Genomic DNA, 19,420 nt, shown 5'->3' with positions numbered 1-19,420 from the left:
ACTCCTTACACTACTTAAGGCCAAGGATCTCCCAATCCATGAAGGGTCAATTTGGGACTTCTCCCTCTGGGATGGGACAGAGTAGAGATTTTGCATAGCACAACACTACATGGGTTGTGAATAGAAAACCTGCTCGTTTTTTTCTAAGCATTTCTTTTCTGCATTCGATGGTTTATTGATCAGTTGTGGCAAGGGAACCAATTTTTCAAAAATGAATTCTGTCCACTTTGAACTATTAGCAGTGGTGAGTGCCAGCAACACATGGACATTCCTTGTATCCCTGGAACTGAGGACACAGTGGAGACAATTATGAGGCTGCAGTCAAAACTAGTGCAGTTCACAGATTGGGTCAAGGAAAATGCTTCCTGTTTGGAATGATGAATTCACCGGGATACACTCGAAGAAACACTTGTAAAAGATTCCATCTTGCAAAAGGAAGCCTGAATCTGTAAACTAAAATTTCTTTGCAGATTCTAAAATTCGAATTGATTAATTATTGTACTCCAACTCCTCGCATTCTAAATTTTGCAAGCTAATTACATCTGTGCTGCTTTTCTCAACTGTTTGTTTTCTCTGCATTTAAACTTGGAGTCTTTATTTGTCCTCATTTTTGCTTTGCATTTGTTTCAAGTCAGGCGAGTGAAGCCCGTAGCGGTTTGATGCTCAAATGTTCCAAGTGTGGAGTTGTTTCAACTACAGCATTATCTGCCACCATCACCAGTAACGCCATGTTAGTCTCATCCATTTGATCTCTAACTCTTGCATCATGGGTAACTTTGAAAGAGAAAGTATCCCTTTTTCTTGGCCTATTTCAAATGTCAAAAAATAAATGTAAATATAATAGATATGTGATAATGTATATATTTTGGAATATTAAACGTCAGAAGAAGCCTTGCAGCCCATTGTGCCTGTGTCAGCTCTTTGAAAGAGCTATTCAGTTGATCCTAATCCCATTCCCCACTCTTTCCCCATATGTCTGTGTGCGTGTACTCCTTATTTAAATCAGTCCGCATTCCTGCTCCTGATCACTATCCAGTGACCCTTGTATGATCACCTGATGCTGACAGGATTAAGTCTGCATGTGATGCCACCCACTGTCAAAAAGCCTGCTATAAGGCTCAGGAGTAATATGGACACTTGGAATAGCCAGAGAACTGCTTGTGTCAGCATAATCCATAGCTCAGCATGATTCAGCATCTTCAGGAGAATGGGTGGAAACCAGAATAAAACTACCAATTTTACATAGTGAAAAAGATCTGTTTTAATTAGTTTATCCCGTCCCACTTTCCATGTCTGCCTTTCATAGTGTTTATTCACCTGAGTAATTCTACTCACCTTGAAGGATAGCTCAGTCAGAAACATTTTTGTTAACAGTGATGCTGCTTTAGTGACAGCACACCACTATATATGAAATTATCTGCAAAGTTACTTTTTATTAAAAAGGCATGTCACCTCTTCAGTCTTCATATTCTGTCATTTCTGTGTGCACCTTCGGACTGCACTGCATTTTAATATGAAAAGCATTGACGATTCAAAAGTTTCATGATCTATAAATTGACAACTTCCCTTTTATTTGATATCCTTTGGTGCAGGCACTAAATCACTTCTGTTTGCTCCAGTTGTTGTACAAGTAATTAACCTGCATCCTGGGTGTTGAAACAATTGCTATTGTCCTTGTTGTTCAGTCAGTGACATCATCCAATTCTAGTTTGAATTGATCCATTTCCTTTGCATAGACATGGTGAGCCTTTGTCTCAAGCCTTGAATTTGTCACTCTCACTTTCCTGACACTTGTTTCACTTCCATTGCCATTCATTCACTTTGTGTACTGGGTATTGAACCAATCACTCATTTTTCTTCCCAGAATTTAATGAATCACTTCTTGTTCCCAGTATTTTATCTTTATTCGCTCTTGGGATGTGAGCATTGTTGGCAAGACCAGCATTTAATTTCCATCCCTAATTATCCATGAGAAGCAGATGGTGAGCCAACTTCTTCAGCCACTGATTTTGGAGAGGGAGTTCCAAGATTTTGTTTCAGCAACAGTGAAGAAATGGTGATATACTTCCAAGTTTGGATAGTGTGTAAAGGGAACTTGTAGGTGATGGTGTCCCCATTCAACTGCTGCTCTTGTCGTTCTAAGTGACAGCGATTAAGATTTTGGAAAGTGTTATCAAAGGAGCCCCAGCAAGTTGTTGCAGTGCATCTTGTTTATGGTACACACTGCTGCACGCTGATACACAGTGCATGTCAGTGGTGAAGAGGGAATATTAACGGTGGTGAATGGAGTGCCTAGCAAGCAGGTTACTTTATTCTCAATAGTATTAATCTTATTGAGTATTGTTGGGAGCTGCACTCATCCAGACAAGTGCAGAGTATTCCATCACACTCTTGACTTGTGCCTTGTAGATGGTGGACAGGGAGTTAGGAGATTAGTTTCTCTCTGTTGAATTCCCAATCTCTGACCTGCTTTATTTATATTGCTGGTCCTGTTAAGTTTTTGACGACCCCCAGGATGTTGATGGTGGTGGCATGGCCATACCATTGAAGGTCAAAGAGGTATAAATAATTTCTCTCTTGTTGGAGATGGTCATTGCCTGGCATTGTAGCACCAATATTGCCTGCTGCTGATCAGCCCAAGCCTGAACATTATCCAATTCTTGCTACTTGCGGGTGCAGACTATTCATATCTGAAGAGTTCCAGACAATGTGCAACCATCAGTGAGCATCCCTCTTCTAACTTCATGTTGGAAGGAAGGACATTGATGAAGCAGCTGAAGATGGTTGGACCTTGGACACATCCCTGAGCAACTCCTGCAACTATGGGGTTGAAATGTTTGATCTCCAGCAAGCACAACCAACTTAACTTGTGCTAGGAATGACTCTAACCAGTGTGGCATTTTCCTCTTGATTCCCATTTCTTTCACTTTTCTTGGAATCTTTGATGCCACACACTCGGTCAAATGATCCCTTAATGTCAAGTACTGTCACTCTCACTTCAGCCCTTGAGTTCAGCTCTTTTTTCCATGTTTGGAGCAAGTGGTGTCTGGATATAAAGTTTATTTAGTAGTGTCACAAGTAGGCTTACATTAACACTGCAATGAAGTTACTGTGAAAATCCCCTAGTCGCCACACTCTGACACCTGATCGGGTACACTTGCAGAGTTGATATAAGCCTACTTGTGACATTAATAAAAAACAAATAAAAAACTGAGGGAGAATTTAGCATGGTTAATGCACCTAACCAGCATGTCTTTAGGACTGGGGGCGGAAACCGGAGCACCCGGAGGAAACCCACGCAGACACAGGGAGAACCTGCAGACTCTGAACAGACAGTGACCCAAGCTGAGAATCAGACCCAGGTCTGTGAGGCAGCAGTGCTAACCACTATGCCACTGTGCAGCCCACATCTGGAGCTGTGTGGCCCTGGCAGAACCCAAACAGAACATAGGTAATCAGGTTGTTGCTGAGTAAGCACCATTTGAAAACACTGTCAATGATATCTTTGCTGATAATTGAGAGTAAATTGGGGAATGGGTAACTGATTAGTTTGGATTTTTCCTTTTTTGTGGACTGCACATACCTCTACAATTTTCCACATTTTCCTCTATTATAGCAGTACTCCAACTGCTTGGCGAATTGTACAGCTGTTTCTTGAGCGCAAGTCTTCTTACTACAGCCAGAATGGTGTCAGGACCCAAGCCTTTGCCATATTCAATGCCTTTAGCTATTTCTTGATATCATCTGGAGTGTATCAGATTTTCTAAAGATTCACATTCATGTTGGTGAAGACGTCAGGAGGAAGCCAAAATATGTCATTATCTTGACACTTCTGGCTGAAAATGATTGCAAATGCTTCAGCCTTGTCTCTTGCACCAACATACTAGGACCCCCATCTCTGAGTATGAGGATGTTTGTAGAGCCTCCTCCTCCAGTCAGTTGTTTAATTAACCACCACCATTCACAACTGGATCTGACAGGACTGCAGAGCTCAGATATGATCCATTAGTTTGTATGATGCCATGTCTATCACATGCTGCTTCTGCTGTTTAATGTACATGTTTTCCTCTGTTGCAGCTTCATCAGGTTAACACATTTTTAGGTACACCAGTTGCTGTTCCTGGCATGCTCTCCTATACTCATAGCTGAATGAGGACTAGTCCCCTGGCTTGATGGTAATCGTAGGATGAGGGATATCATGGACCATGACATTACAGATTGATTTAAAAATATAATGAAATAATATTCTGCTGATGATGGCTGGCCCAAAATGCTTCATTGATGCCCAGCTTTGAGCTGCTAGATCTGTTCTGAATCTGTTCCATTCAGCATGGTGGTAGTGCCACACAACATATGTAGAGTGTCTTTAGTGTGAAGTCACAACTTCGCTTCCACAAGGACTGTGTGATGGTCACTCCTGCCATTACAGTCATGGACATATGCATCTGTGACAGGTAGAGGTCAAATGGGTTTTTCCCCATTGTTGGTTATATCATCACCTGCCACAGGTCCAGACTGGCAGATATAATCTTCAGGACTCAGTCAGCACTCTCAGTAGTAGTGATAGACATTAAAGTATATTCTGCATCCTTACTACTCTGAATGCTCTTCCAATTGGTGTTCAACATGGAGAAACACTGATTCATCAGCTGAGGGAAGGCAGAAGTTGTAATTAACGGGAAAACTCTTTGTCCATGTTTGACCTGGTGTCATGAGATGTGCATGGCGGCACAATGGTTAGCACTGCTGCCTCACAGTGCCATGGACCCCAGGTTCATTTCTGGCCTTGAGTTCTCCCCGTGTCTGCATGGGTTTCCTCCGGCTGTTCCAGTTTCCTCCCACAGTCCCAAAATGTGCAGGTTAGGTAGATTGAGCATGCTAAATTATCCCTTAATGTCGAAAGATGTGTGGATTGGGGAGATTGACCATGCTAAATTGTCACTTACTGCCCCAAGATGTGTAGTTTAGGGGGAATTAGTGGGGTATATAAGTGGAGTTACAGGGATAGAGTCTGGGATGGGATGCTCTGTTGGAGAGTCGGTGCAAACTAAATGGACTGAATGGCCTCTTTCTGCGCTGTAGGGATTTTATGATTTCTTTGGGTCCAGAATCAATGTTGAGGGCTCACAGGACCACTCCTTTCTGACTGTGTACCACTGTACCGCCATCTCTAGTGAGGATGCCCTACCTGTGATTGAATCAATCACTTTTCCTTATTCTCAGTGTTAAATCAGTAGCTTTTCCTTGTTCCCTGCATTGAATGATTTACCTTTTCTTGTCCTGATTTATGAATCATTTACTTTTCCATCTTTCCATTAATGAACCAGTCGCTTTTCCTTGGCCTGAGTATTGTATTGTTCACTTTCCCTTGTGTGTTTTGTTAGCCATATTTTTGTGTCTCATTATTCAAATAATCACTTTCCTCAGTACTGTAAAAAAAAATATTTTGACAAAATCTCTGTGTTTTCAACTATATGTTTGTACCTTTGATTTTTGGAAAAAAAATGTTCTATTTTAAAGTCAGATACGTCTGACTTAAAAAGGTACATGTATTTAACCTGTTGCTTAAGAGAGGCAGGCAAATGAGTTGTTTAAGGCTTTTATTAAATATATTACTTCATGATTCTCAGTGTATCTAAAGCACAGACTGGTGCAGACCCACTTCAAAGGGATACTGGATCTTTATTCTGTAGGTCTGCATGAGATGATATTTCTACAGCAGCTTGTGATTAACAATGCAAGATATATCATTGTATGTTTCAGCTCCAATGAAAAGTGCTCTCCACAGCTTTCTATTGCACTTCTTTATCAATGTTGTAAAATGTGCTGATAAGATGCACTTGCATAAATCACATTGTTTTCTGTTTTTAGTTTTATCAGACAAGTACAATTAGAAGTTGCATTTGAGGGGATTTCTGTGGTTCAGTGGATTAGCCGTTGGTTTAGAAAACTGGAATCAATGCAAATCTGGTGCACCAACCTCGGTGCCCAGTTATCAGAACATAAAAAATAGGATCAGGAGTTGACCATATGTGCCCTCATACCTGTCCTTCCATTCATTATGACAATAGCTGATCTTCTGCCTCAACCTCTCTTTCCCACTCACACCCCATATTCTTTCATCCCCCTGAGAGATCAAAAATATGTCTATCACAGCCTTAAATATACTCAGTGAAGGAGCATCTACAAATTCCTGCAGTAGATAATTCCAAAGATTCTCAATCCTTTGAGTGAAGAAATTTTTTATAATGAGTCTTAAATGATGAACCCCTTGTCCTGAGGCTAACTGTTCTAGATTTAGTGTAAATGTGGGCCATCTCCAACACCATTGAAACTGAAATACTTTCAATCCTCTGAATTGTCAAGAGATAAACTGTTAAAATACCTGAAAAAGCCTCCAGTTTACTGTGCAAAATGTTCTTCAGTATAACAGTGATTACTGTAAAAGTGCTTAATTGGTTGTAATGCACTCGGGGATATCTCAAGGTTGTGAACGGTGTTACATAAATGTAAGCCTTCTCCTTCTTAAAATTGCTGTTAAATTGGGTGTTAGTGATTGAGAAAAGACAGCTTTACAGACCAGAAATTGCAAGCCTCTTGGAGGCCTCAGTGAGGGGAAGTTTATAGGACAGATGCTTTTCCAAATCCAAACCTTCAGGAGATAGCTTAAAGTAGAACACCACAGGCTTCAGTTCAGTCTTGGATGTGGCTGTCTGCTATGGAGAAGTAAAGACCACGATACTGCGCCTACATATGCCATTTGAGCTCGAAGTGAATGCGGACGCAAAATATCGTGAGGTTCAGAAGATAAGAATCTCACTGGTGAGATCTTGTTTTTCACTTTTGTCTGGATCATTTTCACTGTCCTGGGAATGTTCTGTGAGGTAAATCTTTGTTAAAAAGGGAAAACTACCCGACCCAATTCATCATAGAGTAGAAGGATAGTGTACAGCACTGAAATAGGGCATAGAATCATAAAGCATAGAAGGAGTCATCATATCTCGCATGATGCAAGTTCATGGGTTGGTTGCCTCACCTCACTGAAGACAAATATTGCTCACATAGCTGAAGTAGGATCGTGCTTTTTTGTGTTGATGTCAGATGGACAATGTTTCTGGATTTACTTTTAATGGTGAGTTCTACTGCTTATGTTTGCTCTGAGGAGATTTTAGTCCTCCTATCTGGGGCTCAAATCCACAATAGGCTATTGCCTGGTGGCATCCACTCAGTGGGAGGCAAGGAAGCTAAGATATTTCTTGGAATTAGTGTAGTGTCAAGATGACACATTCAGTGATGGAATTTTAAACTTAAACAACTGCTGTGATAGACTTGATAATCTGATAACTAAGCCAAGCACAGTAAATCATTGATCAGCTGGTCTATCACTGCTACATTTGGGAGGAATGGACTTATCACTCAGGTAACTCTGCAAACCAGTGTCCACTTGGACAAGAAACTGAGCTTGCCCATGATCTGTAGTGCTATATCTGTGCAATTTTAGCTGGCTAAATTTCAGCAATATACCATAAACACCAGCATTACCAAAGCATTGGTTCTGCCAATCTGCTCCTCTCCTTTTTGGATTTGAGCAAGGTACGTGTTTCTATGAGAAAAGTGTGAACTTTGTGACAGGCAAACAGAAATTCTGCACATGTACATTTCTCAAAGCTTCATTAAGAGACTCAATCATCCCCTCAGGCTCTTGAATCCCTCTATCAAATCTCCTCTCAGCCTTCTTTCCTCTAAGGAAAATATTCCCAACCTCTCCAGTCTATCCTCATAGCTACAGTTCTTTAGCCCTGGAATCATTCTTGTGAATGTTCTCTGTACTCTCTCCAGTACTTTCACATTCTTCCTCAAGTATGGCACCATAATTAGATGCAGAACTCCAGATGAAAGTTGACTAGTGTCTCATACAAGTTCAACATAACTTCCTTGCTCTTGTACTGAATGCCCTTATTAATAAAATCTAAGTTCTTTCCAACTGCTCAGCCATCTTCAATTACATATGTACGTATACACTAAGATCCTTTTGTTCCTGCACCACCTCTAGAATCATAAAATTCCTACAATGCAGAAGGAGGCCATGCAGCCCATGAAGTCTGCAGCAACAGAGCCCTTTCCATAACCCTACATATTTACCCTGCTAATCCCCCAAACCTACCCATTTTGTGATTTAGCATAGTTAATCCACTTAATCTGCACATTTTTAGACTGTGGGAGGAAACTGGAGTACCTGGAGGAAACCCACGCAGATGCAGGGAGAACATGTAAACTCCACACATTCAGTCATCCAAGGCTGGAATTGAATTTGGGTCTGTGGTGCTGTGAGGCAACAATACTAACCACTGTGCCAGCCTACTGTTTGTTTTAGTTTATTATCTACAGCGTCTTCATATTCTTCCTGCCAAAATGAATCACCTCACACTTCTTTGCATTGAACACTAATCCAGGAGTTGCACATTACTGAAAAGGGAATCGAAGTCACAAGTGGTGATTTAAAGCCATTTATTAAGAATCGTCAGTTTAATAGACAGGAAAGACATAGGACCTATAACAGATGAGATGGTTTGCCAGTTCCAAATAAGATGCAAGGGCTAATGAAGCAGGGTGATAGTGTCAGTCTCTCCTGTTCTCTTGAGAGCAGAATGTTAGACTGGAGCCAGCATAGATCCATTTCAGGCTTCTGCCCAAAGTGTTTTTTTCTTTTTGACTACCCAATACTTTGTTTATAGGGGGCTTGTGGACCTCTCACACTAATCACTCATTCAAACAAATTTTTCCACCAAATGTCCAATTACTAAACAACAGACATACAAAGTATCCTTGTATATACCTTTATTTTTCCAGCCTCGTCTTGCTCCTGGATGAGTGTCACAGGCAATGCCAACATTTGTTGTCCATCCCTAATTGCTCTTGAACCGAGTGACTTGCTGGGTTATTTCAAAGGGCAGTTTAGAGTCAACCACATTACTGCAGATCTGAAGTCATATGTAGGCCAGAGCAGATGAGGATGGCAATTTTCTTCTCTAAAAAGACATTAGTGAACCAGATGTTTTTTCCAAGAGCCAATGATAGTTTCATTGTCACCCTCACAGAGACCAGTCTTATGATCAGAATTTATTGAATTAAAATTCTACAAGCTTCCATGGTGGAATTTGAACCTGTATCTCCAAAGCATTAGACTGGACCTCTGGACTACTAGGCCAGTGACGTTTCCATTACACTATATTGCTTCTTTTGTATAATATTACATTCATTAAGAGAGCATGACGCTCCATCTTACCTGGCACAGGAATACCTACATGAAGGCCTGTGTCTGAAGGGACTATGCGACATAGCTAACATACTTCCGGATAGCAATGGATAATTGGCTTGTGTCTTTATCTCCTACCATGGCTGCAGATTTTTGTAAACTTGGGACAGAGAATTATTGCTTTAGCGTTTCTTCCAAAACTATTATTTCTAGCAATTCTGCAATAATTCTTAGAACTACTGCTTTCATATAACTTTAGTGGCAAACAGTAATGTAAATGCAATCTTGCTGATTCTACATGCGTAGAAATAATTTATATAATTCCTTATTGTGTCCGCAGAATATCCCACTGCACTTCAGAACCAAAGTATTGTTTTGAATTGTACTCTTTATGTAGGTAACTTTGCCAGTTGTGCGTAAAGTCACACAAAAGCAAATGGTTAAATGACCAGTTAAATTTACTCTGATGACACTGATTGAGGAAGGAATGTTAGACAAGACACCAGCATAACTCCCTGCTCTTTAGTGCCAGAGGGTAGTATATGTCCATCTGGGCAGACAGAAAGCATTCTAATTTGAAAGAAGCAGTTTTGATAATGCAGTGCTGTCACCATACTGCACTGAGTTGTCAGCCTATATTATGGACTTAAACCGTGTAGTGGGATTTAAAAACATGAGCTGCACTTTATGGCCCTTCCTGTGAGTGGGATTTTCCGGTCCTGCCAAAGTCAATGGATTTTTGAACAGCTCACTGCATTTTCAGGTCTCATCCTCACCGCAGTGGGGCTGAAAAATTCTGGCCCATGACATTTCAAATCAAATTTCAAAGTTCTACCTACTGAACCAAACTGGCACTTAACACAATGATACATCAGCAATTGGCCCCAGGGCCAGAATACTCTGCAATATATCCTTATCCATGAAACCTGATACATATCCACTGGTCTGGGTAACCACATATCCACTGCACTAGAGAAAGTTTTGGAGCAAGTCAGATTCCTAAAGATCATTCACAAGACATTTACGGAGAAGCTTACCATATTGGCAGCTCAGTGCCTTCACACTGCACAGCTGTGAGCATTACAGCTTAGTCTTCACAACACTTCAAATTAAACCATGAAAATTGGTTGAAGCAAGTATATAATTAGAGTGAGGTTGTGAAGAGACCTGATCTGTGAGAAACAAATGCCCTGACTTCATGGAGCTTTAGAAACCAACAACTTGTGTCTTTGACGTAGTAAAATATTCCAGGACACTTCAGAGAGGTATTGTCAAACAAAATATATAAGCGAGCTACAATAAGGAGGTATTAGGGAAATGATCAACAATCTGGTCAAAGGGGGTAGGTTTTAGGAAGTATCTGAAAAGAAGAAAGTGAGTTACTAAGGACAGAATATGGAGGCTGGCTAAGAGTGTGACAGAATAGTTGAGTCTGGAGGTCACAAAATGTGTCAGCAGCAGAAGACCTGAGGCGGGGTGGAAACGGGCATTTTTGTGGAAATGAAATTAGGCTGTTTTAGTTAGCAGGAAAGTTCAATGATTAGTGCACAGCCCTAAACTGCAGAAGTGGTTCTGAAATCACCCCCATATACTTCCTGCTGATAACAGCACATTCTCAGGTCTCTGTCCAAATAGTAACATTCTCAGGAACCCTCTGATAATATCAACAGACTCTCCAGGGACCTCCTGCAATTATTTACACTGTGAGCGATATTAATATTGTCACACCATTGGAAATCTGGTAACATTGACAAAGCTGGAAGGAATCATTGGAAATAATGAAATATCCTAATAATGAGAGTATTGACACGCTCTTAGGGACCTACAAATGACAATATGACCAGAATTCTCCAGCCATTCATGCCCGCCTGCCACTGCCAGAGAGGACGGAGAATTTGGTGCTTAGCTAAATTTCTGTTCACTGCAGCAGGATGGGAGAATCCCACTGGCATGAACAGCCTTAGAATCCCGCCCCATATTACTGAGGACCTGTGGAAATACAGTCACAATCTTACAATGTGAGTAGGGGACATGCCAATTTCTGAAAGACTGCATCAACAACTTGAAGGATATAATTATTGCAGAAAATATTAGAATCCTTACAGTGCAGAAAAAGGCCTTTCAGCCAATCAAGTCTGCACTGGGTCTCCGAAAGAGCATCTTTCCCACACTCTATCCACTTAACCCCAAGCATTTGCCATGGCTAATCCACCACACCTTTGGACTGTGGGACGAAACTGGAACACCCAGAGGAAACCCACGCAGACACGGTGAAAATGCAAATTCCACACAGTCACCCAAGGCTGGAATTGAATCCGGTCACCGTTGCGAGGCAACAGTGCTAGCCACAGTGCTGCCAGTAAAAATGAACCAGAAAGTCAGCATATACAGCAATCTGATGACCTCAGTGACCTCTTGAATCACCTTGCAGAACTGCTACCCTATGAGAATCCCAGTTTGAAAGTGCAGTTTGATTTGCTGTTTAAGTTAAGAACTTGGCACTACATCTCAAAAAAACTTTGGGCACAGAATTCAAATCTCACACTTCTAAGCTGTGAGCTGGTGACTGTCTATACTGAATATAATTGATCACATTTACCATTTTAATTAAGACTGCCATTCTTCTCTCTCCCTCAAGGGCATCCCTGTGGAGCTCATGCGTTGTTCTGCCATTGCTGGCACTGACCTGGATGTCAGCTGTTCTGGCGATGACTGACAGGAGATCGATTTTGTTTCAAATACTGTTTGCTGTTTTTGACTCCATTCAAGGCTTTGTTATTATCACAGTCCACTGCTTCCTGAGGCGAGAGGTATGTACAGTCACATGGTAAACTTCTGCTCGACAAATCAATTGCATTCCTCAGGGGTATAACCATGAAAGCAACATTTTTGAAAAATGCCTGTGCTGAGGCTGGCTGGCAGTGGAGCTCTCTGGTGCACAAGTATGTCCCACCTGGCTCAAGCTGGTGAACAGGGATTGGAAGTTGAGATTGTTTGTCTCCTGCCCTGAGACCAGGCATGGGGTTGGAGAGGTCTGAATCATACATTAAGGCAAGGGAAATCTAATATTGTGGCGAAGCCTTTAAACCTGAAGGAGATTAATATCTGTGAGAATGTCACTCCACTACAGTGGAACATCACAATCATCTTTTCCTCATGGCATATTTACACAAATCCTTAGGGCCTCATAGAAACTTATAAAATTCTAACAGGGTTAGACAGGGTAGATTCAGAAAGAATGTTCCCAATGGTGGGGAGTCCATAACTAGGCTTCATAGTTTTAGGGTAAGGGGATAAACCTTTTAGAACTGAGGTGAGGAGACATTTCTTCACCCAGAGGGTGGTGAATGTGTGGAATTCACTATCACCGGATGTAGTTGAGGCCAAAACGTTGTCTGATTTCAAGAAGAAATTAGATATAGCTCTTGGACCTAAAGGGATCAAGGGATATGGAAGGAAGGGGGATCAGGATATTGAATTCGATGATCAGCTGTGATTAAGGAGAATGGCAGAGCAGGCTCGAAGGGCCGAATGGCCTACTCCTGCTTCTAGTTTCCATATTTCTATGAATACACTTTGGTTGCAATGTGTGGAGTTACGGGGATAGGGCCTGGATGGGATTGTTGGCAATGCAAACTCGATTGACCGAATAGTCTCCATCTGCACGATAGGGATTCTATGACTTACCTACTAAGCTTGCAGGGCATTTCTAATTGTAATGTATGCACTCATCAGTGAAACAGTAATTCCAAAGGAATTCCAATCATGGGAAATTTACATTGAAATGCAATAGACAAAGTTGCTCAGGGATGAAGCAAATTGTGCACCATTTTTGTCCTGTTTTTGGGTCACTAATGAAATTGAATGGGCAAAGATTGGATAAAATGAGTGCATGGGTTGTGATGCATGATAACCCCACCCATGCATTGCAATGCAAGCAACATGCAATCTTGAAACAGATTGCGCCACACTCACTGACACACTTCCCTTTCTCTCACAAAACAGGGTGGTGCATAACCAAAGCCAGCAACACTTAACAACCGTATATCCTCACCTTAATGGAAGAGATGGTAGTCACCATATGAGAACAGCCATGACCGAGACTATGGCCAGTGGCAAGACCGAAACATTGAAGCTGACTTTATGGGCAGAATTTTATTGGCTTGCCCCGTCCATTAATGGGCTGCGCAAGTCGGTAAAATCGCACAAGAGCCGAGAAATCAGGATCACGCCCGATCTCTCAGCTCTCACGCTTTTACGAGAGCCAGATTTCCGATGAGGTCAGCCTCTCGCCGGAAATGGGTGAGAGGCTGAATAATTTATTTAAATATATTTAAATGTGAATTTCCATCTTTTTAGCGAGTCCGTCGCTGAATCGCCTTCATGGCCTTGCCGGGAGAGGAGGGAGTTTCAGGATTTTAACCCAGAGATAGTGAAGGAACTGCCATATGGTTCCAAGTCAGGATGGTGTAAAGTAAAAGTAAAGTTTATTTATTAGTCACAAGTAAAGCTTACATTAACACTGCAATGAAGTTACTGTGAAATTCCCCTGGTCGCAACACTCCAGTGCCTGTTCGGGTACACTGAGGGAGAATTGAGCATGGCCAATGCACCTAACCAGCACGTCTTTCAGACTGTGGGAGAAAACTGGAGCACCCGGAGGAAACCCATGCAGACACGGGGAGAACATGCAAAATCCACACAGACAGTGACCCAAGCCAGGAATCAAACCCAGGTCCCTGGTGCTGTGAGGCAGCAGTGCTAACCACTGTGCCGCCCCGTGACTCGACGGGGAATTTGCAGGTGTTCACATGCACCTGGAACCCTTGTTCTTCTAGTTAGTAGAGATTGCAGGTTTGAAGGCCTTTGAAGAATCCTTGGGAATTGTTGCAGTGCTGCCAGTAGATAGCACACACTGCTGCCACGGCATGCCAGTGATGGGGGACGGAAACATTTCAATTGGTGGAATGGTTGCCGATCAGGCAGCTCTTTTCTCCTGGATGGCGTTGAGCTTCGTGAATGGTGTTGGAGTTGCAATTACCCAGGCAAATCGAGAGTATTCCATCACACTCCTTACTTGTGCTTTGTAGATTGTGGATAGTTTTGAGTCAGGAGATGGATTACATGCTCCACAAATGTTCCAGCTTCTGGTGTGCTTTTGTAGCCAAAATGCCCATAAGGCTGTTCCAGTCAGTTTCTGGCTGATGGTAACCATCAGTATGTTGATAGTGGGGAATTCAGCAATGGTAATGTCAGAGGACTGAATCATGAGGAACGACTTCAGGTGGAGTTTTCCCCCTTTTTGGCTGTGTCCTTTTGGGCAAGGAAAGCGGTGAGTATCCTGCTGATGGTGTTGGCAACTTTTAGGCACTTTGAAACATGGCAGAATTACTTTGATTCGCCTGCGCAGGTATCACTTGAGCATTTCAATCAGGGGGTCAATCATTTAAACATCTCCCCACACTTGTTCCAAGTCCAGCTAAGAGGATGGCTGTTGGAAGACTGGCCTGAGGTTTTCTGAAGGAATACTCAACAGAATGCTGCATGGGGTGGAGGAGAGGCAGGACATCCTGTACCCTCAAGTGGGACAAAGACTCTCCAGCAAAGTGACCAACGCTGCATGGAAAGTGGTGGCAGTGTTGGTAAGCACCAGCTCCCTGCACAAGAGAACGGGCATCCATTACAGGAATAAGATGACTCACCTCATCTGTGCAGCCAGGATAAGTCACTCTTCTCAATGGTCACCACTTTCACACTCGCCACACATCCACTAGGAGCTCACTCACTACCACCTCACAGGGCCCCACCACTCACCCTCCCACACGCTTCCTCAGATCCCCTGCAGCTCCTCCCCTCATCACATCATATCCCAGCTCCCATGCCTTGCATCCTTGCCATCTGACTTGACGCGTAACCTGTTTACATATCCTTCTCCATGCAGGACAAGCTGGCTCACAAAAAAGGATCAGTATCGATGGTTGGAAACATACCCAAACTAAAACTCCTCTCAGTATTCGAGGAGAGAGCCTTCCAGCTTACCAGGGAGGAAGAGAACCCCTCCTGCGCTGAAGGCAAGGCGAGCACAAGAGAATAAAGTGGGGACCCACAACACAATCATCCATCTCTCCCATCCTTATGCCCCTGCCATGTACTGCCATCCCCCTTGCAGGAAAAAACATTGTGAAGCCAGGCCCTCGACCAATACAACATTTGAACAGCAGCCACGGAAGCAACTCTAATGCGTTTTCAGACATTCCAATGGAAGAGGCTTCACAGCTGTCACCAGTACACTCCACCAGCGCAAAGACTCATCTCAATGGGAGTTATTAGCAGACAGGCTTCTGGGTCACTAACTGGTAAGCACCTCACTTCTGATAATCCACAGCAGGCAGAGGCTGGAATATCCCAGGGAACCTGGCCCTTGGAGGACTACTGGAGGCGACAGCACTGCAGAGCCCGAGTCAGATGCTATGCCTCTGGACTCAGTCAGCCTTCAGCTGCAAGAGCTGCAAAGGCAGAGTCAGAAACTTGAGGAAGGGATGTCTGCTGTATTCCTCGGATTGCAAGGCCGACTGGAGGAGTCCCATCACCTTATGTCTGAATAGATTGTACTTACAGCCAACACTGCAAGGAAGGCGTCCCCATTGGAAATCTTGGTGCAGGAGGTTCACTCCATGATGGGGGCTGTTCTGGGCATGAACTCCATGGTTCAGGGCATCAGCTCCTTAGTGCAAGTACTTATGGGCTTCCACAGTGCCAGCCTCAGAACACAGCGGGGCTTCTGGATCTCACTCCAGCTGCTCTTCTCTCCCAAGGTGGAACCCAGGGACTATTATGCACCCTTAGGGAGGAGGGTCAGCGGTGCATAGCCTGTGGCACTTCCACGCAGGAGACCTTTGACGTCCAGCCCACCTGAATGCCCTCTTCCTGTGATTGACACATTCCAGACCCAAGAGGGTGGCACCACCACACTTGTGCAGCCTGCAAGGAGGCCCGGGCCCTCCAGTTTTCGGTCCTCTAGAGGACAGCTGTCAGGATAATCTCAGACAACAGGGTGTGGCAGACAGCAGAACATCTCCACCTCAGCTATAGATTCTGGGGATACACCAAGATATAGTGGCTGCAGTAAGAAGGTTAAGAAATTGTAGTTGCACAGCATGGGCATGGGTGTTGTTAGCCATTTGTACATAGCGAGCATTTGTACATATCTAAGCATTGAACACCTCTGTACTGTATTAAACCTGCTGCTTATACAGCAGCGTCCATCTAACATGTAAATGCTGGATGCTGATAAACAGCACCGCCTCCATCACCGGTTTGTGAGGATGTCAACTTACTGGTTGGTGTTCCCTAACAGCAACAGGACACAGTCATGCCAGTGTCATGCTGGTAACAAGAAACCCCCTTCCCCCACTTCCCAACCCCAACCCCATCCCAGTAGACAAGACCGCCACTCAAACCCAGTCACTTGGGTAAGTCTGATCTCAGCACTAGGAACTCAATGGCTTCACACTTGTGAGAACCAGTTCTCTGGCACCAGTGACACAAACAGATCCCCATCGACACTCTAAACTAAGGAGGAGCCTGCATCAGGGGAGATGGGTCTGACTGCGCATCAATACCCCAATATTACCCTGGTCAAAGTGTTATAGTAAGAAGTCTCACAACACCAGATTAAAGCCCAACAGGTTGGACTTGAACCTGGTGTTGTGAGGCTTCTTAATGTGCTTACCCCAGTCCAACGCCGGCATCTCCACGTCAAAGTGTTGTAACCCAAGGTGTTTTATGAAGTCAGCCAAAGTCACAAGTTTTGCACTTTGAATTTGGCACGGGTAAGCATAAGATGTTTCACTCCAGGTATGATTCAAATGACCCACCAGGGAGCTTTTATCAAATAAGGTTTATTTAAGAATACAGTTAACATATAAGACAATAAACAATAACTTTTACCAATTACAAACAAGAAAACAAAACAACCAACTAAAAAAACCTTTTCCAACACAAACACCCTGCAGACATACACCTCTGTTCCAGGCTTAGCACAGAAAGTAAGATTGCTCACGTGATGCCGGATTTTGCAGCTTTTGTGAAGAATGGACCCTGGATCTTCCTATTGCACTTGTGTGTGAAGGCCTGGGAGATGCCACATAGGTCATCAGTGGATCCCTGAAAGGAGCCACTGACACAGAAGTTTAGGGTGGCTGTGACCTTCAGGTGACAGGCAGTAGGTGGCCTCTCAGTCCATGTGACGCCAAACCTTGAAGAACCTGGCAAAGGTGAGCGACGGTGTCCCTGCATTATCCAGATTCTCTTCCTGCACTGGTTCTCACCCATTAACAAGAAAATCAGTCGCCAGTTAGACACTCGGGGCCGATGATGGCATCTCTGCACAGTCACTCTCTGTGCCCCTGTTGCTGGCAGCTGAGCAGGCCCTGCCATCCTTTCTGTCTCTGAGGATCCCGATGTTGACACAGGCGTGTCTCTCTTGCCTCACAGCAAGAAAGATTACTGCCAACTCTGCTAGTTCCATGATTGTATCTCTCTACTAACTGCATGGGAAGAAAGTACCAGGGTCCTTGGAGAAGGTAGAGGCCCTTCAGCTGGGGGTTGCAGCCTCAGGGTGGGTGAGCTTTACAAGTGCCATAGTTGTCCTCTGGTCGCTAGGTCATTACCCCCTTGAAGGGGCCAAACCACCCCCCTTTCTCAGAGTCAGACCAATGGTGGATCCCGCACAACTGCCCCCCATCCCCACTTATTAACATCGCCCTTCCCCCACTCAACCTATGCTGCCCTGGTGACACCCTCCGCCCCCCCATTCTCCCCTCCCAATTCTGTTTACCCCCCTGGTTTGTCAATGCTGAGATGGCCTCAACCCCGTGGTGTCCTGCTGGTCTTTCAGCCCTCCTAAACACCCATTGCCCCATTGTGTGGCTAGCTTCTTGCGCCTCCCCCAAATTAAGGCTTCACCCCCCACAAACTTGTGGCCTCACCGCAACCCCATGGCACCCCCAACATCCACCCCCACCCCTCCGTGCAGCACAGCCCCCTTAGCTGGTGCTCTGCCTAACACCACCCCCCCCCCACCCCCCACTCAATGCTCTCCATTATCCTCCCTCCCCATGGACTCCTTGGTGGACAGTGGTGACCACTATCAGGTTGACCTCCAATACCTCCCTCAAAGGTCAGGTTGCCATTTTTGAATCCTATTGTGAACTACATCATGTTGTGCAGTTAGAAATTGCAATGGGGGAGGGGTGGGGCGGGGGGGGTAGGGAGAGATTATGGTGGAACTATCCACTAATTAGATGATAGGTGGAATTTTAAGAGATTTTTTCGAAGTGTCAGACAGGCGTGAAACTGGGAGAGTTCCAGATCCATTTTTTGGGTGCATTTTAAGGCCCAGTCTTATGCACTCTGTAAAATTTTGGGCGAGTCCGTTTCCCGCTTCAGAAGGCTGTGGGTGGAGCTGTAGAGGGAGGTATTGCACATGCGCAGAGCAGGGGTCTGAGAGACAAAGAGAGAGCTGCCAGGCCTTTGCTTCAGCAGGCAGCCTCAACTAGCTCCCCGCTCCAACCACCCCCCCCACCAAATTGCGGACCCCCGTGGCCCAAGATGCAGCCTCGCACCCACTGCCACCCAGACCGATCGCGGCCCAGCTGCTCTCCCCCACCGATCGCATTCAGAGTGGCAGCGGGAACCTGCCCCATTGACCCCACCAACCCCTGGCACTGCCCCCCACAGGCCCAGGTGGGCATTGCCCAGGTGCCAAGGTGGCATAGCCAAGGTGCCAGAGTGGCATAACCAGTCTGGCACTGCCGAAGGGGCACCACCGCCTTGCCCTCAGCCTCCCCGGGGGGGCTTCACTGGCCTCTGGTTCCACCGGTGAGGCCAACACAATTGTTCCCCGTTCATGGAGTGCAGGTGTTTTCCTCACCGTAGAGAACCTCTCACAGCACGGCCATAAAGGCAAGTGAGCCCGAATGGTTGAGCGCTGGGCTCACTAAACAGATGCAAAACACTATTTAAATAAATTTCAAGAAATTAACCAGCCTCTCGCCCATTACCAGTGAGAGGCTGAACGTGCTGGAAATCGCGCCAGTAGCGAAAACCGGTGCCATTTGCGCTAGCTGCTTTACGCCCGATGTTTATGCCATTTTCACACTG

General features: G+C 44.4%; 1 protein-coding gene across 1 annotated transcript in view; it reads left to right on the top strand.

Moving 5' to 3' along the window:
* LOC144509533 (adhesion G protein-coupled receptor B2-like) overlaps window positions 1-19,420 on the top strand; it is a 962,811-nt gene that overhangs the window by 890,963 nt on the left and 52,428 nt on the right. Inside the window, exons 24-25 of the mRNA XM_078238437.1 lie at window positions 632-730; window positions 11,895-12,066. Coding sequence (XP_078094563.1) covers window positions 632-730; window positions 11,895-12,066 — 271 coding nt within the window. The remainder of the gene's footprint in view (window positions 1-631; window positions 731-11,894; window positions 12,067-19,420) is intronic.

The sequence above is a fragment of the Mustelus asterias genome, chromosome 21, assembly GCF_964213995.1.
Source record: "Mustelus asterias chromosome 21, sMusAst1.hap1.1, whole genome shotgun sequence".
Classification (NCBI taxonomy): Eukaryota; Metazoa; Chordata; class Chondrichthyes; order Carcharhiniformes; family Triakidae; genus Mustelus; species Mustelus asterias.
Note: the sequence above shows the minus strand (reverse complement) of the source record. Positions and strands in the feature narration are given on the sequence as shown.